Source organism: Botryllus schlosseri, chromosome 8 (assembly GCF_051294905.1).
Source record: "Botryllus schlosseri isolate E-star chromosome 8, Bs_hap1, whole genome shotgun sequence".
Lineage (NCBI taxonomy): Eukaryota > Metazoa > Chordata > Ascidiacea > Stolidobranchia > Styelidae > Botryllus > Botryllus schlosseri.
In genome coordinates this window covers 2,222,662-2,246,585 of record NC_137243.1, presented here as the reverse complement: position 1 = coordinate 2,246,585, position 23,924 = coordinate 2,222,662, and the positions used below count along the sequence as shown (strand labels likewise).

The window sequence follows — 23,924 nt, the reverse complement described above, 5'->3', positions numbered from 1 at the left end:
TCCCGCGGTTCAGATTTTATGAATCTTTTTCTAAATGCATTAAAATTCGGTCCTGAGGCCGACCGCGGGAGGAGGGTTAAGCCTCTATGCCAGTGGTTCCCAACCGGGGGGAATACCCCCCTTATGGGGAATTTTGAAATTTTTAGGGGGGAATCTGGCTTAATTTTTGTAGGGGAAATCTGGCTTTGCATTGTATCGGAAGATACAATGGGTTTACAAGGTTTTCAAATTTTTTATGGTATAGAACTGTTAGGTAGAAATTAGTTCTTTACAATTGTATGTTTCTTTGGCGGATTTCAAGCTAGGTGTATGTTTAAACGCCTTCCGTGGATATTACACCCCTGATAAAGTGAGGCTCTCGAGACGATTTCGTTCGGTCCACGACAGCCTCTCGACCACATTGCTACTAAGCAGGAAAATGTCAAGCCGAATTTAGCACAAGGCCGCTAGTGAAATTGTTTAACATTTTAAGCCAACATATGAGCTAACTTCAAAAAACATACCAAATTCATCGATTCAACTCAAGTCCATAGCAAGTGGACTTGGTGATTTATTTTTCGTCAGCGGCTACCCGACCGGTCAAAAACAGGTCAAATTTGACTGAACTTTACCAAAGTTTGGTGCGGTCCGCATTCGCCATAGTTCGGACATATCTGAATATGTTGGCCATTAATTGCTCAGTCGACAAATGGTTGCGCGTTAAAAAGCACATTTTTTTAGTCACAGGCAACGTTTTCATAGGGGGAAATTTTAGCTCAAATATCGGCCAAGGGGGGCACGAGACCAAAAAGGTTGGGAACCACTGCTCTATGCAAATACTGTTTTAAGTAGGGTTACAAAATTTTGAGGTCCTCCTGAGAAAAGGATACTTTTCACAGTTCACAAAATTAATAATATTGGACGAGAAAACAGGTAATTAGCAATCTCTTCAGGAAATACTATCGTGTTGACTAAAAAAAGGTCATTTTTCCAACTGGACTCCAGAAAGACCAAAATTCCAAATTTTCCGTCATTTATGGGGTTATTAGATGTGCCCGTTGGCTTCTGGCTGGAGAAGCTATAAAGGAGGACAAATTGCCAAAAAGGAGGTCATTCGGGCGTCCTCAGAGGACATTTTCGATTTCCTGAAAAAGTAGGACAAATCCTCGTATGGTAACCAGGGTTGTGACCAAGTCACAAGTCAATCTCACTTTGTAGTTTTGCCTCAAGTTAAGTCGAGTCATTTCAATTCACCGAGTCAAAGTCAGCGAGCAGAAGGTCGAGTCCGACTCATGGTATTATGACTCGAGTCCGAGTCCAAGTCATTGTGTTGACTGCTCGGTTTCCTGTTAAAGTCTTGTATAACTCAATCTTTATAACTCTGTTTAGTGATTTAGAATTTATAATATACTATTTTCCTCACTTTTAGCAGTTTCTGGTTGCTTGCAAGTACCAAAGATGAAATCCCAATAGTGTGGTAACTTCAGTCTTCTTCGAAATTACAATGAAATTTCGGTCTTGGCCGTCTGAGTCTCGAGTCATATGACTTGGTTCGAGTCATGCGCAATGACTCGAGTCCAAGTTGAGTCAATACACATATTGACTCGAGTCTAGTCGCTTTCGTATTTTGATAGAATGACTCGAGTCATCAGAAAATCGTGACCCGAGTCGAGTCATGACTCAAGCCATTACAAAACTGATGGTAACCCTTCTTCTAAGAGGAAGTGAAGATAATCTAAATACATAACCGCTCGGATAGATCAGGGATATCTAGAACTAGTTTCTAGATGTCCCTGGAATAGATGGCAGAAATATTTTTTCACTGACCCATCCCAGGTTGAAGGACTTCCAGGATTTTCGGTGGTCAGTGTATGTTGCTTTTTTACAGCTGTACCTCAGTCATATCGTCGGGTGCTTCGACAAGACCAACTTGACAGGCGTGACTAAAATCAGAACGCTGGCTGGCGACGTACTGGATATTTCAGAGACGGCTTCCGGCTTTGTAATCAATAACACAATCAAGTAAGATGATGACTATAGAGCACGGCCTATCATTTATTGGTTTGCTGATAATAACGAGTCGAAATCACACTCACGAATTGGCTATCCCAAGTTCAGCACTTAAGTTAATAAACTTGCTCGTGTTGCCACTCTAAACTCACACACGTGGTCTGATTAAAGTAATTTACATTTCACTTTCTATGATACTAAGGAGTTGAAACCTTCTAAAATGCATTGGCGGCAAGTCAAGCTATCGCGGCGCCAATAAAATAAAAAATACTATGGTATGGCGATTTTTTACCTAAAAACATCAGATTTTGACCGAAAAAAAATCAAAATTTTGACATTTTGTGATCTTAAAAACTGTATTTTGACAAAATCTTGACCTCATGTATGTAAATTATGTGTTTTCACACCTAATGTTAGAATTGTACTACTCATCTTCAAGTCTGGTTGGAACTGTCTGTCCTTACGACTTAGTTTGGCCTGAGAAAACTTTTAACTAACAAATTTCTACATGAAAAAAATATTTATTTCAACGAAATCTGGAGCTATAAAGAATTCCAGTATCGTTCACGCATTATGGTACAAATAATTAAAATTTGTTGTGGTACAACGAAAGATACTTTCCTACATGCTCCTGTAGAAAGTATCTGTCCTTACTAAGTAGCTTGTCGAGAATAAAGAAAAAACGTTCAACAGCAGCTGTTGTTGACTGACAACACTGCTTTATTCTGACAATGTTGTCTACATCACAATTTTTCATCATGCGCTTCTTGATATAAGAACCATTGCGCACACAGTCTTGCCGACGTTTGTCCACCCTGGCACCGGGGTGTACGATACAATCGGTGGAAGAGCATCGGGCTCGATGCAATTTTTTTAAATATATCGGGTTTAACGATATATAGGTGCTATCGGTTTCTCAAAAATCCGATGTTGATTGGACTTTAGTCACTACATGTGAGACATAGCCTTTTGCGCTCAAAATCCACCGTTTTTCAGCGTCTTGAGGAGTCCGCTGCAGTTTTGGAATGGGATTCTATACGAAATCGATCGTCCAATCATTCCCACGTCGCTGACCAGAGTATTTTCGAAAGCGGAGCCAACGCAAATAGTTCGGATTTTGAAACCTTACATGGACGAGGGGATGGCTAAAACATCGCCTTTGTACAAAAACACCAAAGTGTTGCTCGATAGGGGATTCCAGTGGGTTGTGACAGTGAGTAAGGCTAACTAAGTGTCTTGCTGTATAATAATCCTATGTTTCAATGTAGCTCTAGTGCAGTGATTTGTAACCTTGACCCCTGTCTAAAATTGCAACCACTTGAGGGAGAAGTGCGAGTAGCAAAAACCTACTTGAGCCCTTCTAAATTCTGAGTAAATGAAACAATACTGGTATTATCTATCACATTTATAAGAAAGCATTTTTAATATAGTATTAGATTTCTCACATTGTAACTATCATACAGCAATGTTGTGTTTCTGCTCTAGTCACCATTATTACTAAGTTGGTAAAATCGTCACGAAATTGCGGGAAGATGAGTTCTGAGTTTCCTAGAAAATGGATAAAAACGCAGTTATACACAGGGGCGAAAACGGCAATGCAAAACCGTTCTATGCAAGTTACATAGAGAAAATGATGGTTAAACGAAGAGTGCAATTAAAATATTTGTGCTTGTCCTGTTTTATAACGTCTAATTCAAAAGGTCCTCAAGCTTCTGTAGAAACCCGGACTATGATGAAATAATAATGAACCAAATTGCAGCATTCATATTCATAGTTGAACTGCTGTAAACTGCTGTATTCTACTAAAACAAGGGATTTGGCAGAGTTGTAACCAAGTTACAAGGCTCCGAGTCACAAGTCAATCCCACTTTTATAGTTTTGACTCGAGTCAAGTTGAGTCATTTTTAATTCACCACCGAGTCAAGTCCGATTCTAAGTCTTATTAAAACCACTTTTTATAACTATATTTAGTGATATCGAAGGGTTCACACTTAAAATATACTAATTTTCCTCACTTTTAACAGTTTCTGGTTGCATCTTCAAATGCCAGTAACAATAGGCGAAATACCAATAGCGTGGTAACTTACTATTCTTCGAAATTACAATGAAATGTCGGTCTTGGCTGTCTGAGATTCGAGTCATAGGACTTGGTCCGAGTCATGGGCAATGACTTGAGTCCAAGTTGAGTCAATACACAGATTGACTCGAGTCGAGTAATTTTGCAATCGGCCTCTAATCGTATTTTTGCCACTTCCTTTGTTTGTAAATACATCTGTTGCCCCAATACAGCCCCTATCATCCGCAATATTATATCTTATATATAGGCTTCATACTGAATCATTTTGTATTTGGTGGTAACATTATGTAATCATTTGACTGGTTCGGCCTGCTAGCGATCAAAAGTTTTCAATCTGGACCACGACCCAAATTGAGTTTGACCCTGGTATATTAGGGTTTGAAATTGTCCAGCGGAGTACGGCCAAATGTCCTATTTTTTGAGATTTTGTCCTCTTTTTTGAGAATTTTGGTTTAATATATGGCAAAATAGACTTAGATAGAGTAAATCAGCGGTGGAGGAACGCTCTGGCGGGTATTTTGTGAGCTGGGCCGGAAAGTTGACCATTTTTTCTGGATTTTCCTCCGGTTTGCAAGTGTGAAAATTTTAAAAAAATGTCCTCATTTCAGATTTCCAAGATATGGTAACCCTATAATATATAATTGGATGTTATGTTTTGTCAGCTTCTTGAAACGTCGGGAGAGCTCGAGACGTTACAATACCCGTTGCACAATCCTTGGATGCTTCTGCTGCCCAACGAAGAGGCTTTCCGCAAACAGACAGCCCAACGATTGCGATCCTTGATGAACCGCGACGACACAACGTACGCCAGTGAATACATCAGGTCAGTGACATTTTTTCTATCATCATTACAATATCACTAGAGACCCACCGATTGTAATTGTCCGTTCTCCGATAATATCCAGACGATATCACACATCAAAAGAAATATCAGTGACGGGCATTAGTGGCAAACAAATATCGGCAATTTTCGTGACATCACAGGAAATTAGACTTTTACTCACTTTTCAAAAACTATCAACTAGAACCAGGGTTGTAACCGAGTCACAAGGTTCCGAGTCACAAGTCAATCTCTCATGTATAGATTTGACTCGAGACAAGTCGAGTCATTTGTAATTCACCATCGAGTCAAGTCCAAGTCCAAGCAGCGATGCTTGCTAGATATCATGTCTTTTGATTATTGACTGAATATATACGGGCCATCCGTGAAGGTGCTCGATCTCTACCACAGACAGTACGGCTCCGTTTTATATAATTCAGGTATCACATGATCCGAGAGGCGTTCATCACTCCAACAGCGATCATGGACTTTGAGGCGAAGGATTCCGATCTCAGGACGATGCAAGGTTCAAAGTGAGATTGACTTTTGATGGAAGCTGTTGATAATTACGATATATAGAGTGCAACGATGCGCTTTGCAGTAGAGTGGAGTGGAAAGAATTTTTTTGTTTAAATCGAAAAAAAGGGATTCTGAAATCTCGACAAATGACCTGAAACATCAATAAAAAGCCGGCAACCACCCCAATTTCTGATCACGAGAGGGTAATATTGCACATCCCGGCAGCCACTAGACGTAGAGTCGTAGAGTCATGATTATGGCGGTTTTTTATGACCTAAAAAGTGGAATATTTTGACCTAAAAAAATCAAAATTTTAACATTTTTTACCTTAAAAAACTTAATTTTGACGAAATTTTGACCTTATGTATGCAAATTAGGTGTTTTCGAATATAATGTTCGGATTTTACTATTTATCTTCATTTGTGGTTAGAACTGTATGCCCTTACGAAGTAGCTTGGCCTGAAAAACCTTTTTTTACTTAAAAACTGACAAATTTAGCATGAAAAAACTTTATTTCAACGAAATCCGTACCTATGAAGAATTCCAGTAGTTATATCACGCATTATGGAAGAAATAATTAAAAATTTGTTGTAGTAAGGTAAAGATACTTTCCTACATTCTCGGGTAAAAATTGTCTGTCCTTACTAAGTAGCTTGCCAAGAATGGAGAAAGAACGTTCAACAGCCGCAGTTGCTGGCTAACAACACTGAACACACAGTGTTGCTTCATTCTGATAATGGTGTCTACATCACAATTCTCTACTAGTTTCTGACGATTACCCTTGGAATGTGTCAGCTTTATTTCAATATGACTATACCATTCAAATTAAGGAATGATAATAAATTAATATGGTTCAAATAGAATGAAAAATGGGACAGAGCACAAGCCTCGGCCAGTATTAGTCCTTGCTCAATAAATATTCCTGCATGTCTTGACATTACAGGATTACCGTGCAATGCGCAGCCTCACCGGACATATACGGGCAGATGGTTGTAAACAACGGCATGGCCAATATTGTAGGCGTGGATGTGTTTCATTTCACGACTCAGACTGACGAAGAGAAAAAGTCTGCCGTTTATGTCCTGGACCAGGTGCGGCGCGTTCGGTCCTAAGTTTTTTGAATATTGTCAATTTGGACACACAATATCGTCGCTGTGTAGTAGGGCTGTTCAAAAAAAAAATTCTCAGATTTCACTGGCTATGTGATAAAATTGTTAGATTGGATGAAACAACGCTGTACACAAAATTTGGCTCAATTCCGACCAGTAGAAGCGAGATTCTTGCAACGGAAAGTTTTGAATTTATAATTAAAAGATATAAAAATAAACTTTTCAAAATTTTTCCGTCAACCTCATAAAACTGTTAGGCTGTCAGTAGAAATGATGTACACCAAATTTGGCTCAATTCCAACCACTAGAAGCGAAGTTATTGCAGTAGAAAAATTTCCAATTCCATGATTTTATAATAAACAATTATAGAGTTAGCCACCGTAAATACTATTTTATTCCATAACTTCGCTTCTAGTGGTTGGAATTGAGCCAAATTTGGCATGCATCATCTCTACTGACAGCCTAACAATTTTATGGGATTGACAATAAAATTTTGAAATATTATTTTTATTGATAAATTCAAAACTTTCTACTGCAAGAATCTCGCTTCTACCGGTTGGAATTGAGCCAAAGTTGGTGTGCAGCGTTGTTTTCACCAACCTTACAATTTTATCACATAGCTAGTCATATCTGAAGAACATTTTGAGAAAATTAATTTTGAGCTAAAAAAAATTTGGCAGTTTTCATGGCGTCACGACATGGTAGTGGGGAGTCGTAGAACAGTAATCTGCGACTGTTACACTGCGAATGCTGATATATATGTGATAGCTTACAAGATGCCCAGATGCCCACTTTGTTTCTTGCCCAAGTATAGCAATAGCTGTAAATCTGTTGAAATAATAACTCAGTTGTTTTGAAAAGGCACCTTAAGCTAGATCCATATCTTTGGAAATCGACTGAAGATTCTGGGGTGAAGGCCGTAGTTATTGGTTTTAGTCATATCGGCACAAAAATCTGATGTCGGTTGTGCTCTTATATTGACAATTGAAATACACTCATTACCATTTTGTTTGTTATCAAGATAATCACGTAACACAGGCAGAATATGTGCTACCTTTCGAATTTGCTTCGCGTTATTACGGCCGCGCGCAACTGGTGAGAGTCTGTCGAAAAGTTTTCAGTCAATAAATTGACACCATCATGTTATTATTTTGCATTTTCAATTTACACCAGCACGGTTCATAAACTTTGTCTTGAGATTTGAATATACTTGGACAGGTTCTAGATCCCCCTTCTATCGGGGGCCGTTGCGACGATGAAGCCATTATTGAATCGACGGTTCCTTGCGGCCTTTGTGTCGGCAGAGACTTGACGTGTCCTGCCAATACAACACTCGTATCGCGAGATACATGCGTGAGTATATTGCATCTGAAAATTTTTCAATATCCTTCAATTCTGGAGTCAAGATTTCAAACTGCGAATTAATTTCAAATGACTTTTTAGAGGTTTGGGTGCCAGACATGTCGTAAAACTGAACTGCTTTTTCGAGGTACAGAACTTCGATATACCATTGAATAGTATATTCAAATTGAAATGAACCCGAGTATTTTCAAAATTTCATGCCGGTGACGTCATATTTGGTGATACGATTGTTGATATACAATGTTCTTTCCCATTTTCTACTAGTTGCTGACGATTACCCCTGACGAGTGTCAGCCGAAAATATTCGGGTTCATTTCAATATGAATATATTATTCAATTATTTATTTCATCATTCCTTGCAACATCTGAACTCAACTGCGATATAAATATATTACAGCCTTTATAGAGCAATCGTGATTTCGTACATTTGGAACTATTTTATGCAGTTGAAGAAGATAAAAATTTGCTTAGGTCCAATATATCTCTCATGAGTTAATTTAGACTCATACAAATGTAATATGCTATACATAGACATTACAGCACAGGGGTTTGAGCAAAAGCAATAAACGTAATGTAGTTATTGTTCTATTTGTCACAGATGGTGACAGAATTAGCATTTCTTTTTATTCCTTGCTAGTTCTTTATATTTTTGTTCTAAAGTGGTGTGAATCAATCGAAGGCAGTGGGGAAGGTGTTCACTGGACATGCGTATGAGAAATTTATTCTTTATGTAGTAAGGTCTGGATTCGGATCGCGGTCTGCCAGTTTGGTTGCCCTATCATAGTCTCTTACATCGCAGAATGGATTGACAATGAATTGACTACTATAACTACGATTACTCGCCTTTACAATCCAAGATTTGCATTTGATTCAGGATTTTGAAATTTGCATTATAATTTAAATACTGCCCCGTTATTGAATCGATTATTTGTTGTAGTCAAGTCCTATGCGAGAGCATTGTAGTTTCCACAGAGCTCTCGTTGCATGCTAGTTCTGCTGATATGATTTCTTGGTGGCAATCAAGAAATAGACAAGAACATTTTTCTTTCAAGTCACTACCAATCCCAAGCACCGGGTCGGGATCTCAAGTAAATGTACCGGGCTGCTCAATAACTTGTACCAGTTATAAAAAAGTGCATCAATGCTGTCCACACTACTACGGACCGTGGTGCCAGCCTTGTCCAGGTAAGAATAGCAATAGGAATATCACGTTTTATGACTTTTTTTTGGTGCATATACACCGACTCATGATATACATATACACGACGTGCATGATGTGAATATGCAGATATAGACTTGTAAGGATTTCTAAGTCTTGCACCATTGCTCCATGCTATCCCGGTAAGGCTGAGCGCCAAGAGGGGAAGCCATGGTTACCAGTGTTACCAGTCAGGTCTTTGGTCTGGCCCGGCGGTAATTGAACACCACCACCTACGATCCACCAATCAAGGAGCTGGAAGCTCCACCATTACGCTATCTTGATGAAAACAGCTTTGTTCAAGTGGCTCGTAACCCTTTTGTGTGTACAGGAGGAGCAAACTCGCCTTGTAGTGGGAATGGAAAATGCAGTGATGGTGTCAATGGAACTGGGATATGTCAATGCAAGGTTGGCTTCACGGGAGTTGCATGTGAACGTTGTGAGACTGGCAGGTTCGATATGGATTGAGTGCATATTCATTTATTCGATTACCCCAAAAAAGTGTGCTCTTCAAACACGATTGTCCTGCTTTTATTATAATAGAGGACTACCTGTAGTGAACTTGGATGTTGCCTACTTGACTACATTCATTGCAGTATAACCGACTAACCCGAAGCCTTTTTGTGTGGCCTTTGCCAAGAGTTAATAGCACATTGACACCAGAGTTACCATACGTCCTCCTTTTTCAAGAAACCAAAAATGTCCTCGGAAGACGCCCAAATGCCCTTCTTTTTCGCAATTCGTCCTCTGTAACTTTGAGAGACAGGCGATCGTACAGAGACAACTAAAATATCCCATAATAGACATGATTACCGGATTTCGACGGCGAGGTTGACTAAAAATAGGTCAAATCAAACCGATTATATGTGAGACATGTCTTTTGAGTCGGAAAAATGACCTCTTTTTAGTCAACGCATCAATATTAGCGGTCAAATTTCCAAATGTACCGTATTAATGAATGCTACTTCATCATCTTTTGTGACTAGTAAAAAGTGTCTTTTTTTTCTGATCGCAGAATATAGTGACTCTAAGTGCCAGGCGAACAAACAGAAATTCAAATGAAAACAGATTTGGCAAACTATGACGAAACAATGCTATACGCCGTGACATGTGACTGTAATTATCCAGTAATCATAACAAAGAAAGCAAACGAGGATGAAAAATATGAACTGCGCGGAGACACATCAGACAGACATTTTATAGCAGTAAATATCAGGAAAGAAATTTAAAACTGTAAAGGAACTTCGTCCATAAATCTGGAGTATGTAATTTAATGATCGTTGACTCCAATATCACAATTTTTCAGTAGATTTGTAACTCACAGGGTTCTTGACTTTACAGATATGGTAGAAATTGTCTGTTGTGCCAGTGCACCACACACGGACATTGCAATGAAGGTATTACCGGCGATGGCGCGTGCTTTTGTGACCCCACATATACCGGACCGCAGTGTGCTCAGGTGAATGATAATAATTTGATCTCTCACTGATATTACGAGATTTGGTAACCACGCATAAACTAACCAAAAGCAGGGTTGTATTCGCTCCAGGCATGACTCGACTACAAGTCAAGTCAATACACAGATTGACTAAAGTCGAGTCATTTTCCGAATTTTGAGAAAATGTCTCGAGTCAAGTCGAGTCACCAAAAATTGTGAATCGACTCAATTTTTTAAAATTCGGAGAATGACTCAATCAGACTTTAGTCTATCTGTGTATTGACTTGACTTGTACTCAAGTCATATGACTCGAGACTTGGATGGCCAAGACTGACATTTCATTGGAATTTTGAAGAACGGTAAAGTCACCACACTATTGGTATTTGGTCTATTAGTACTAGTACTTACAAATGCGACCTGAAAGTGTTAAAAGTGAGTAAAATTGGAATATTATTCGATATCACTAAGCGGAGTTGGAAAAAGTGGGTTAACAAGAGTTTAACTCGAAACTGAACAGTCAAAACAGTGACTTGGACTCGGACTCGAGTCATAATCCTCGAAACTGTCAGGGTTGTAACCAAGTCAAAACAGCTCCGAGTCACAAGTCCATCTCACTTTATAGTTTTGACTCGAGTCAAGTCCGAGTCCAAGTCAGCGAGCAGAGGTTCGAGTCCAGGTCATGGTATTATGATTCGAGTCCGAGTCCAAGTCATTGTGTTGACTGCTCAGTTTCCAGTCAAAGTCTTGTTAAATCCACTGTTATAACTCTGTTTGGCGATATCGAATGGTTCACGTTTATATTATACTAATTTTTCCCACTTTTGGAAGTTTCTGGTCTCATTTTCAAGTACCAGTACCAATAGAAGAAATTTCAATAGTGTGGTGACTTTACTATTCTTCGAAATTACAATGAAATGTCGGTCTCGGCTGTCTGAGGCTCGAGTCATGTGACTTGGTTCGAGTCATGCGCAATGACTCGAGTCCAAGTTGAGTCAATACATAGATTGACTCGAGTCGAGTCATTTCAGTATTTTAGGAAAATGACTCGAGTCAAGTCTAGTCATCAGACTATCATGACTCGAGTTGGACTCGGCCCTGAACCCTGTGCTCATTGACTTTGACTCCGACTTGAGTCGGTGGTGAATTAAAAATGACTCAACTTGACTCGAGTCAAAACCATGAAAGTGAGATTGATTTGTGACTCGAAACCTTGTGACTTGGTTACGACACTGACCAAAAGCACAAAATGTCTTGAAGTGATATTGACGTTATTTTTTTTCCAGTCGAGAAATGCGTCAAACGTGTGCAGCCCGAAATGTCACACTAACGGCTATTGTCTGGATTCCGGCACTTGTTACTGCAAGCCTGGCTACAGAGGAGACGGCGTCACGTACTGTAATTTCATGGAAATGTGCAGAGTCAACAACGGCGGTTGTTCGCAGTATGCGACTTGCGAAATCAATCGGGAACAGGTGCAATGCAAATGCAGACAGAATTTCGTGGGTAAGTCGAATTCGGCTTGGTGAGTGGTTGTAGGTGATTTCTCGGGTACGGCACATATTTTTCTCATTTGTCATGATGTAAACAGATAGGGCCAAATACAGCCGTACAATAAATGGAATATCATATATCTGATATTTGATGTATGATTAGGGCGATTTTTTTGACATTGTAAAATAAGTCAAAATTGTAGCGTTAGGTCAAAAAATCGTCAAAATCGTTTACAAAGTCAAAATTTTTGTTCAATTTTTCTATCGTAGATGTTCACACGGTCGGCGAACTGATCATTTGACATTTTACAGCTCGTAGCCTACTTTATAGGCCTACCGTTGTAGACGGGCCTTTTTCTGCTCATTGTGAATCATAAACATTGAAATAAAACAAATAGCTTTACATGGTGTTGTGCTCAACGTACCGCAATATCCTAACTGAAGCAAGACTGCCTGGGCATTGGTTCTTATATCTTATATCAAGAAGCGCATGATGAAAAATTGTGATGTAGACACCATTGTCAGACTGAAGCAACACGGTGTGTCACCAGCAGTGTACGCACAACTTCAGTATTGCCAGCCAACAACTGCTGCTGTTGAACGTTCTTTCTCCATTCTTGGAAAGTTATTTGTAAGAACAGACACTTTCTACCCGAGAATGTAGGAAAGTGTCTTTCGTTTTACTGCAACAAATTTTAATTCGTTCTATCATAATGCGTTATGTAACTACTTCAATTCGTCATAGTTCCACATTTCGTTGCAATAAAAATACATTTCTATACATCATTTTATCATTCTTCCAGTTAATGTGTGAACCGTCTTCTAAAAAATATGGTTGAAAAAATAGGAGGAATATTGGTTTTTCAAAATATTCCAAAGGGTCCGCAGTAAGAACAACTGATTCACTATATTCTTTTTAAATCTCTATAGTTGCTGACGATTACCCCTGACGAGTGTCAGCCAAAAATCTTCGGGTATATTTCACTATGAATATAATATTCGATTGTACACTGTAAATATCTGTTACATACAATACAAAGACAATTTTATGTATAATTTCAATGATATCATTCCCAGGTGATGGATATTTCTGTCGACCATACGACCCGTGTACGTCCTTAACAAGCACGTGCCACGCGTTGGCTACCTGCGTCGTCAATTCCCAAGGCAACCCGGCAAAATGCGTCTGCAAACCGGGCTACGAGGGCGATGGGGTGAACCAATGCTCCAAAAGGGAAGCCAGGACCTGCAACACCAATAACGGGGGCTGCTCCAGAAAAGCTACTTGCACTGACGTACCGCCATCTGTGCCGGGGGCTTTGCCTAAAACCACTTGCCAGTGTAATGCGGGATCGATCGGTAATTGATGGTTTAAAGTGAACTGGGTGTCGAATTTAACATGTCTTACTGTGTTTCAGGCGATGGTATTGTGTGTCACGGTTCTGTGTTGTCAATTATTCAAGAATCTCTCGAAATGAGGGATTTTTTTGAACAGGTCTGAATTTTCCATCTAATGATAGATATTGATATTCCAGTGCAGTGATGGCCAGTTATCTCCTTCATGTATTATCATTTTGGTTTCGTTCTTTTGGTGTTTTTCTGATTTGGAACGAAATATACAAGAACAGTAAATATCATCAATATTAATCCACCCTAATAAACTTTTTATATTTATCAGAACTATTGGAGAATTATTTTCATATGAAAAGTTTGCAATTCGTTGTTACTATGTATTTAAAATATTTCTTTCCATTCAGTGATTAAATTGTCAGGTTACCCTAAAAAACGCTGCTCACGGAATTTGGTTCAATTCTAATAAGTAGAAGCCGCCGCAGAGCCTATTAGAATTTTTAATTTACTATTATTTATTCATCAATCAAGGATAATCCAAGAATTATCAACGAAAAACTCGGATTATCCCCCAACCAAGGATGATCTGAGACTTATCAACGAAAAACTCAAATAATTTCGCTTCTACTAGTTGGAATTGAGTCAAAATTGTTTTGCATCGTCTTTGAAGACAACTCTATAATTTCATGGGGTTGACAGAAAAATTTGAATTTTCTTTTTAATTTTCCCTATTAAATTAAAAATTCTGATAGGCTCTGCGGTGGCTTATACTTGTTAGAATTGAACCAAATTTGGTGCGCAACGATTTTTAGGGTAACCTGACAATTTAATCAGTGAATGGCTGAAATCCGGGAAAAAAAGTTGTCTTAGAACAGCCTCCTTTATACGTTGCCTAGGCCCAGTTGTGTGTCCGATTTCAAAGACTACTCCAAGTCTTTTCGACACCTTCCTTCATTGTATCGCAGTCCTGTGGTGTTTTGAGAAGATGAAATGATATTTCAATCCTGTTATGATTAACAGCTGAAGCGCTTACCTGCTGGATACAGGAGGAGGATGAGGTCTACCAAATTTAATTATACTATTTTTGTACCTGCTCGCATTTCCTCAAGATCACGGCCAACATACGCTATCAAGAGACACATCATTAAAGGTTTGCGTTTGACTCATCTATAGTTTGGGTAACAGCCTGCCTGTGCTTCGTGTTATCTTGTAAACCGAGAAAAACAAACAGTTAGAAAATTTGCAGCTCTTACACGTCACCTTGAAATTGGTATTATACCTGAACAATTTTTTAAAATATTATTAGAATTAGATTAAGTGCATTCACAAAAGCTGGAAAGAAATACAATAAAACTAAATTTCAGCTCATATCATATCAGACTTCATCTTCACAGCAAATGTCTGCATATCAAACCAATTAAATTTCACAAATAAGAATGAAATTACATTACCGGCATTTCACCATCTATTCAAGTTGTCCAAGTCTAAATTTTAGACTGTTTCTTCTAACAGTATTCGGTTTTTAGGCAAAAATAGGCATAAATGAAAATTCGAAAAATTGATGTGAACAAATTATTGGAATTAGTTGAATTTGTGTCCCGGTGATGTCATATTTTGTGATGCAATTGTTGATATACAACGTTCTTTCCAAATTCTTTACTAGCCGCTGAAAATTACCCCTGACGAGTGTCAGCCGAAAATATTCGGGTTCATTTCAATATGAATATGCTATTCAATTGTATATTGAAGCTCTGTATACATACCGTAATATATATACTTCAGGGAAAACGCTCTACTACAGGGACCTGCAAAGTCTGACGTCTATCAGTCTTAACACAAAGCTATTTCATCCGGTCCAAAATATCAACGGCGAGGTTTATATCAATAGCGTGCGGGTGAAAAAATCAGATATTATCGGCACCAACGGTGTTGTTCATATCGTCGAATCATTCATACCTGGAATGGTGCGGCTCATGCCGACAATCTCAACTTCAGCATTGACTTCGTCAACTGGCTCAACTACAAAGAGCAATTTGAGTCCAACTACCAAGACGACTACAGGTTAGTTTATTTGCGTCAAAAATTATCGCCAGTTCAAAGATCTCGGAAATAGTGACATTTTAAGAAATCCTGATATTGTCTCCGATGGTCTTGCTATAGGTGATATTTATGAATGCTACTGCTGTTCTTTTTTTCAAATTCACCAGTACAGTGGTTGTCAACCGGGGGGCTGCGAAACCTTTGAATTTGCAAAATGTTTGATAACATAAATTTTTAATTTTTTAAATAGGGAAATATTAGGCAGTTTTGCATCATTACTGCTTAAACTTCATGACCAACATCAACAGAATGGCCGTCTGAGATGATATATCCTACTGCGCTAAATAGAGCGATTTTTTACCTAAAAAACATCAGATTTTTACTTGAAAAATCAAATTATTACATTTTATGACCTTGAAAAACTTAATTTTGACCAAATCTTGACCTAACATATGCAAATTAGGTGTTTTCTCACATAATGTTATAATTATACTACTTATCTTCCTTTCTGGTATGAACTGTCTATCCTTACAAAGTAGTTTGGCTTGAAAAAGCTTTTTTGACTCGAAAAATGACAAATTTTTATGTGAAAAAACTTGATTTTGACGAAATCTGGCCCTATGAAGAATTCCAATAGTTACATCACGTATTATGGTAGTAATAATTGAAATTTGTTGTAGCACAACGAAAGATACTTTCCTACATTCTTGGGTAGAATGTGTCTGTCCTTACTAAGTAGCTTGCCAAGAATGGAGAAAGAACGTACGATAGCAGCAGTTGTTGGCTGATAACACTGAAGTTGTGCGTACACTGCTGGTGACAAACCGTGTTGCTTCATTCTGACAATGGTGTCTACATCACAATTTGTTATCATGCGCTTCTTGATATAAGAACCATGCAATGCCCACGTAGTCTTGCTTCAGATAGGATATTGCGGTACGTTGAGCATAACACCATGTCAACCTAATTGTTTCATTGGAATGTTTGTGATTCACAATGTTCAGACAATGTCAAATGATAAGTTCACCGACAGTGCAAACATTTAGGATACAAACGAAATGCGCGTTGCATAAAAAATTTCGACTTTGTAAACAATTTTGACGTTTTTTGACCTAACGCTACAATTTTGACAATATTTTCACTTTTTTTGACATGTCAAAAAAAAATCGCCCTAGTGATAACTCATTTTATTGCCTAACTTCAAGATGCTAGATAGAATTGTTCAATATATGTTCAATAAAAACTCTGTTTCTCAAGTTTGGTGCCCGTTATTATGACATTCGCCACCACGTATCTGTGTGATAACGGATTCTGGGCATCTGCTCATATCAAATCAAAGGTAGAATTTTCAAGACACACCATGTATTTCAAGAAATGCAGCTACAATTCGCTTTGAAATAAAATAAATAATCTACCCAATTTCTACATGCATAGTGCGATGTCATTTTGTTGCTGTTAATCACCAGAGTTGGATCAATTACAATAATTCAGCTCGATTACAATTAGAATTACAATTACTCACTTGCATGTTTAAATTACATTACAATTACAATTACTCAAAGTTAAAAATATCAAATTACAATTACAATTACAATTACTGTTAAACATGTAATATATTACAATTACAATTACAATTATTGTTAAACATGTAATTGATCTGGTAGAGAGGTGTTCTTTGACAACCGTAGCGACGTAATTAGCAACAATCTCAAGCTATTCATGTTTTATTCATGATACGTAGAATACCCTTTAAGTAAAAAAAAACTCGAACATATTCGAACTATTCCTAATCACGAGTACTGAAAACTACCAACACAGAAAAATGTTTCAAGCGACTGTTAAGAACCAAAGGTTTGAGCGACTAACAGCAAATAGGCTACAGGACAGTCAATGAAATGTAATCAAACGATTAGGCTACTCAGAGCTGAGTGATGATAATGAAATGTAATTGGTAAGGCGTCGGCGATAAGGATGATACCAATAAGATGTGTAAAACTAAAATAAAGGCAAAAGGAAAGAACCTCCTGATAACTACGAAATACAACATTTTGGTTGGCATTCACATTTTCACCTGCTCGGAAACTGTTGGATTGCATTTGATGAACATTAGGGTGCGAAATTTTCTAGCCGCAGTAAATTTGGCCAAGATTGGAGGTAAGATTGCGATAACATCTCAACAAATGCGTGATCAAGCTTGATGAAACCTTGGTTGGAAAGCTTTTATCAAATTACAATTACAATTACACAAAATAGAAATGCTTCAATTACAATTACAAGTACAGTTACATGAAAAAATGTAATTAATTACATTCAGATCAATTACAAATTACAATTGATCCAACTCTGATTAATCACTGGACTGCAGTTAATATTTGCACATGATGGATTACTGTTGTATGATAATGGAGCTAAATTTGAACTGAAGATTGTGTGTAGGTGGTCTGTGACGATCCAAACGGGGTCCGTGAAGACAAAAAGGTTGAGAACCACTGCTCTAGTAGTGGCTGACAAACACCCCTGACGAGTGTCAGCCGAAAATATTCAAGTTCATTTCAATATGAACATACTAATCAATTGCTTGTTGAAGTTCTTCACCTCAAAGAAGCTCTCTTATATTTTGCGGGGCACAAAAGTCTGCTGCAACACTGGACTGGTTCTTTTCATTTCAGCTAAGAGTATTCCCGCCAAAAGTAAATCACCCGCAAAGCACATGACCACGATCAAACCGGGCGGTCCGATCGATAAGGACGCAACCGGAACTGTAGCAAACGCATTTTCTCAAACAGCGACGGCTAGTATTGCGTATCAAGGCAATCGTTCTCACAACGATACCTCAGTGGTGAGTAACATTATGTTTCGCAAATTGCCAATGATGCGACAAGATGTTGTGTGAAAAAAATGGTCTTCGCAGAGGCAGGGTTTGTAATATCAAGTCACAAGGTACAGAGTCACAGGTTAATTTCTCGCGTCAAGTCGAGTCATTTTCAATTCACCACCTGGTCAAGCCCAGGGCTGTAATGACTCGAGTCAATTTGTGTATTGACTGGACTTCTATTGACTCAATACAATTGAAATGACGTATTCAAATCTCGTATCAGTGCCGATATTTGAAAAATAGGAATAGAAACTGTATTTTATCAATTTGAATAAACATATTTAGAGTGACAAAATGAGTATGTTATGTATCCGAGGCCTTAACTATCACCCGAGAGTCTTGCGCTCCGACTCGAGTCTTGACTCGGACTCGGTGGTGAATTGAAAATGACTCGTCTTGACTCGAGTCAAAATAAAAAAAGTATAATTGATTTGTGACTCGGAGCCTCATGATTTGGTTACAACCCTGTTTGGCGCGCGATCCGGCAGCTATATGTTTTGTGTATTCAATGCGTGCAGATTCTATGGCGTACAACTTGAATCTTATGACAAGTCGTATACTGTAAAAAATACAATGTGGAAAAAGATTATTTAGCTTTGCCTACTTTGTGCTACTCGTGCAATCGCTGTTTTAAAAGTACTTCCAACTTTTACCTGATCGTTATAAGTTGAGTTTGCATCACTTTTTTGTTACCCCCTGCATCATGGTAACTGAATGTATTTTCGAATATTGCGGTTATTTGCGGTGTTGTTTGTCATTTTACGTTGGTCAAGACAATGCATGCAATGGATATATATTATATTAGAGCCCGACCGATTATCGGCTCGCCGATAATATCGAGTCGATATCACGCTTGGAGAGAAATATCGGTATCGGCCATTGAAGGTAAAAAAAATATCGGCCTTTTTCGTGACGTCACAACATGGTGGCAGGGAGTCAGAGAAGTCGATAGAAGACGTGAGGGTGGTAAATTATAAAAATAAATGGCCCAAGCTGCATATAGTGCATGCTGCATAGAGGGCAGTAGGCGTTCCTATCTGAAAAATATTGTAGATAACTAACCACCGTTATGCCCCGCTGACTTCGCGGGAATCCCCCTGCAGTAATCAATCGATCACCAAAGACAGAGAGCAGCTGGAACCTGGATGGATAGTTGTCTGCAGAAGATTTCAATCAGTAAGAGAAATGAGAACTTCAATCATGCTGGACTGGCCCTCGTGATGATAGAAAAAAGCGTCGCGTCGAAACGTTTCTCTGAAGATAGTGCTATTGGTTCGGTACCAACAGAGCTAATTATACCAGTAATGTATGAAGTCGTATGACACTCTGACTGAGGGCTGAGACCTGCGGGGCCACCATGATAGGAAATATGCGAGCATAGAGGGAAAGAAAATCAAGCAAAGGTGGAGTAAAGCCAATAACAGATCCGAACATTTTTGATTCCATGATGACATTGGCCAATTCTGACAAAAGAGCGTAAAATATTGATCAATTGATTGTTGAAATGCTGGTCATGGTCAAGGCCCAAGGGGGATGGGTGGAGCAGTTGCAGACATGGACAATTTGAGTTGTTTTCAACTTTCTCTTCAGCTATTTGTTGATGATGTGCTGAAGGCTCCAGGTGCTCTGCCAGAAGAATATCAATATTTGGTGAAACCATTGAAAGGAAAGATCCCCTGCAAGGGAGCGGTGGAACCGAAATGAAGAAAGATTTCCAATCCTTGCTGTGCCACTAGGTACCAAGTGAAAGACTGCTCACTGTGTTTAGTACTATATACATCATTTATGAAAGACCACAGAAGTTCACTCCTTGGAGAAAGCGCCGAGAAATTGTGCTTCGTGAACTGTAATCTGCAACTGCTGGATTGGTGCTTTTGATATATTTTTATAGCCCCTAGATCATTTATTTCATGTTCAAGCATATCAATGGCTGTAAAGTTGTTGAAATAAATGCTCTGAGGTGTTAAATACGGGCCTTGAGCTAGATTCCATACATTTTGAATATCGGCTGAATATATCGAGGTTATCGGTGGAGGTACTGGATATCGGTGTTATCGGTATCGGCTCAGAAATCCAATATCGGTCGGGCTCTATATTATATATGCATATTTTCAGGCCAAAAAAGGCGGAAGCAACGCAGTGGTTATTGTACTTGTCCTGCTTCTTCTGTTGGCGATCGTCGTTGGAGGAGTCGTCTTTTATTGGTGGAAAAAACGGCGGACAGGAGGATTTTCTCTATTTCGGGTAATTAAAGCCTCGGAAGTGATGGGAATTTTTTTCAATATTAACGTAAAAATGAAATCACAAAAATACCAAAACATCGTTTTCGTGCCACTCTTGAATATGGTTTGATTTTCCAATGTTGCAGTGAGACATAGGGAGACATTATTATTCTCGCAAAATGAATCGGAAAGAGCTTACCTCTGTTGCGTTCGATATAGACATTCTGGTTGTGAATCTTTGCCGTATTTTCAACCAATCATGAATATATCGACGGTTCGGAATGACGCTTAATGATTATCCAATCTTGTCAGATTTGAATTTTGTCTTTTGAGGATATATGCGATCTGTTTTAATGATAACTTTCGTTTCGTTACAAATTTCAGACAGTAAAATTGATTTGAAATTGATAAACAAGTTTGTTTGCTTCTCTAGATACGACAAACTGTAACTATATTTGTTATGTACACCAAACTTGATTTAACCAAATCAGGCTGCAAATTTTGAAACAATTCTCTACGATGAGTCACGGCTTTACAATCTTGAGTCCATAATGAAGTGCTGGTTTTTACTACCCGCACTACATACGATAGTGGCTGTATTTAGCCTTTTATCTATGTACGTCATGCAATTTGGATTTTAGATAGTAGTAAGTAGTATTGGGATAACTTTGCATCCATTTTATGGGTTAAATTCTCATAATAACCGCGCAAAGTAGCCCCCTTTGTTACGGTAACCCAATACATTTTCCAATATTCTACATATTTGTAGTCTCATGGTCATTTTGCGTAGGGTTACCATATGTTGTCTTTTAAGAGGATTTGTCCTTTTTTTTCAATAAATTGAATATATCCTGGGAGGCATCCTAAATTTCCTCTTTTTTGGGAATGTGTCGTCTTCTCGAAAAAGTGTTGAAATGCGATCAAAAACTGGACTCAGACGCAGCGAACGCCAGAGTTGGCAAGACAATCAACGAAAAATACGGTGTGACGGGTGTGTTTCGGGAGCAGAAATGGGAAAGATGACCTTTTTTTAATTCTTTTGTCAACACCGCTAATATACGCTAAAAGTGGGTCATTCGGTGGGCAAGTCGGAAAGATGACCTCTTATATTCAACGCCACAGAAGTATCGTAAAAGAGTAGGTAATTCAGGAGTTGGGACAAAATGAAAACCGTTTTTTTAGTCAACCCAGTACTAGTACCATTTCTCCAAAAATTTTCAAAATCATTAGTTTTCTTTTCCGGTATTAGAGCTTTCAGAATTTTTGAAAAATGTACTCCTTTTCTGATCTTAGAATATAATAACCTTAATTTTGCGGCAGATACAACCTGCAATTTTGAAGGTAGATCATTCCGATAACAGACGAAAGTATCAAACTCCTCTATCAATTCTGGTTTTTGAAACTATTTACTTCAGTCACCGCCGGAAAATTCCGGGCCAGGGTCTGACATATCAACCTCGCCTTTCGTCGCGTGCCACCTCTGTCTGTCGTTTGGCCTTTTATGTAAATTTTCTTTTACTTTTCATCTAGTGTGCAGTGTGCATGTCTCTTATTTACATCGTCTAGGCCCAGGTGGGTGTCTGATTTCAGAGACTACTCCAAGTCGTTTCAACACCTTCATTTTACCGCAATATTGTGATATATTGATCTGATAAAATTGTTAATAATAAACTTAACTGAAGTAAAATCTTCGATATTCTACTGCCACTTCATGAAGCATGTCTTGGAAATTACTACTTACACTTGTAATTTAGCAAATTAATTAATCCACGCTCATCTTTGCTGTCAATGTCTACCGTGTGCGCCCTGTGTTTTAGGAGAGGTCCGGCTATGAAGAGCCAGGAGATGAAGACTTTCCGGGCTTGACAAATCCAGCGTACGATTCCACAGGATTCAACAACGATGAACTTGTTCCTGATGATACAAACGAAGAGACGGCGCTTGCAACGCGGGGTGATGAGCCTCATATTTACCGCGTCGTTCGTTAGGTAGAAATTTACACATGGCGGGGCGGTATATGGTTTCAAAGTGGAGAAATTTGATTTAATACTATTTCTTTTCAAATTTCGCTGAGAACTTATGAAATTGTTAGGCTGCCTGAAAAAAAAGCTGCAATTCGAATTCGGATCAATTCAAACCAGTAGAAGTGGAGTTATTAGTGTATAAAATTTTGGAATTAATGAGTAAATTGCATATTTCACTCAAGACCTCGTGAAATTGTTAGGTTGTCACCAAACAATCGCTGCAAAACAAATTTGGTTCAATTCCAACCAGTAGAAGCGAAGTTATTAAATTAGAAAATTTTTAGATTTAATGTAAAAACTATTTTAATAAAATTCCATGTATCACTCAGAACCCTATGAAATTGTTAGGTTATCCATGAAATTTGGCTCAATTCCCACCCATAAAAGCAAAATTAATAAAGTAGACAATTTTGGATCCTCGGTTGAGAACCGCTGGTTTTAGCCATAACCACTGGACTAAATAGTGCAAGCAGACCGAATCTACTTGAATACTCCAAAAAATAGGAGTAGGCTACTTCATAACTGACCACCTCTGCTATTCACGCACGCAACAGCTATCGCTGACAAAGCACATTCGACATTGATCGCTTTTCTTTTAGATTGATATCTACAGCCGAGTGCTTCAACTACACGGAAATGAGAACGAAAACAAAAAGATGGAATCCTCTAAGCCAAGTCACTATACATCATGCTTGCCAACCAACCACACATACTGTTCGTGTGACCGCCGACCTCGTTCATGCCAAGCTATGGCCAGCATTTCATCATGAGTGCGTGAGCTTATAATGAAACAATCTTTGCTCTTGAAGAGCTTAATGTTTCTGAACGAACTCGGAATTAAATATGCTATACATATTTCATTTTATATCGACATTTTTCATTCATCGATAGACTTGTTATTAAATACCTCGAAAGCAATATACCAACGACCCTTGGAGACTACGGGAAAATGTGATTTGTGAGCTGCTGTGTGCAATGTGTATGCCTTTTTTAAGTAAGGCCATGGTATTGTCACCGTTTGGAACATTAAACAATGCAAACTACTCGCGTGTTCGTCTGGGATCGCAATATTACTGTAATGCTGATACAATATGTAGTCTTTGCATTTTTTTCACACACGTGCTACTGTTGGATGTATTATCCCACCATTATTTCATGCTTTTGTGGACAGTGTGCAATTGCCAAATACAGATTTTGTAATTTTATGACTATTGACATTCCTCAGTTTCTTCATTCAGTAATTTTAGTGAAACGTATCGAAATTGCTGTGTGAGGACCTACCTAAGGTGAAAGGTCGCTCGTAACTACTTTAGCAGTTAGTTATGAATATAACTTCCTTTTTCTTTTCATTTTACCTAGTTTGAAGATCAGAATTGGCCAGTTATGGTGGGGTCTAAGTGGTTTTTCGGAG

The 23,924-nt window shown here is 38.5% G+C and overlaps 1 protein-coding gene across 4 annotated transcripts in view; it reads left to right on the top strand.

The window, feature by feature from the left end:
- The window catches only part of LOC145444820 (stabilin-2-like), a 71,260-nt gene extending 47,542 nt beyond the window's left edge, over positions 1-23,718 (top strand). For 3 of the 4 annotated variants that reach the window (XM_080322839.1, XM_080322841.1, XM_080322838.1), the window contains 18 exons: positions 1,868-2,001; positions 2,986-3,202; positions 4,729-4,889; positions 5,327-5,419; positions 6,349-6,496; positions 7,733-7,867; positions 8,929-9,061; positions 9,406-9,526; positions 10,416-10,533; positions 11,796-12,015; positions 13,080-13,361; positions 13,421-13,497; positions 14,373-14,502; positions 15,135-15,413; positions 18,062-18,231; positions 20,383-20,511; positions 22,307-22,477; positions 23,113-23,718. In XM_080322839.1, the coding sequence (XP_080178965.1) occupies positions 1,868-2,001; positions 2,986-3,202; positions 4,729-4,889; positions 5,327-5,419; positions 6,349-6,496; positions 7,733-7,867; positions 8,929-9,061; positions 9,406-9,526; positions 10,416-10,533; positions 11,796-12,015; positions 13,080-13,361; positions 13,421-13,497; positions 14,373-14,502; positions 15,135-15,413; positions 18,062-18,231; positions 20,383-20,511; positions 22,307-22,477 (2,718 nt within the window). In that variant the 3' untranslated portion in view covers positions 23,113-23,718. The remainder of the gene's footprint in view (positions 1-1,867; positions 2,002-2,985; positions 3,203-4,728; positions 4,890-5,326; positions 5,420-6,348; positions 6,497-7,732; positions 7,868-8,928; positions 9,062-9,405; positions 9,527-10,415; positions 10,534-11,795; positions 12,016-13,079; positions 13,362-13,420; positions 13,498-14,372; positions 14,503-15,134; positions 15,414-18,061; positions 18,232-20,382; positions 20,512-22,306; positions 22,478-23,112) is intronic. The other variant, XM_080322840.1, reaches the window with a different exon arrangement.
- Positions 23,719-23,924: the final 206 nt, after the last annotated feature.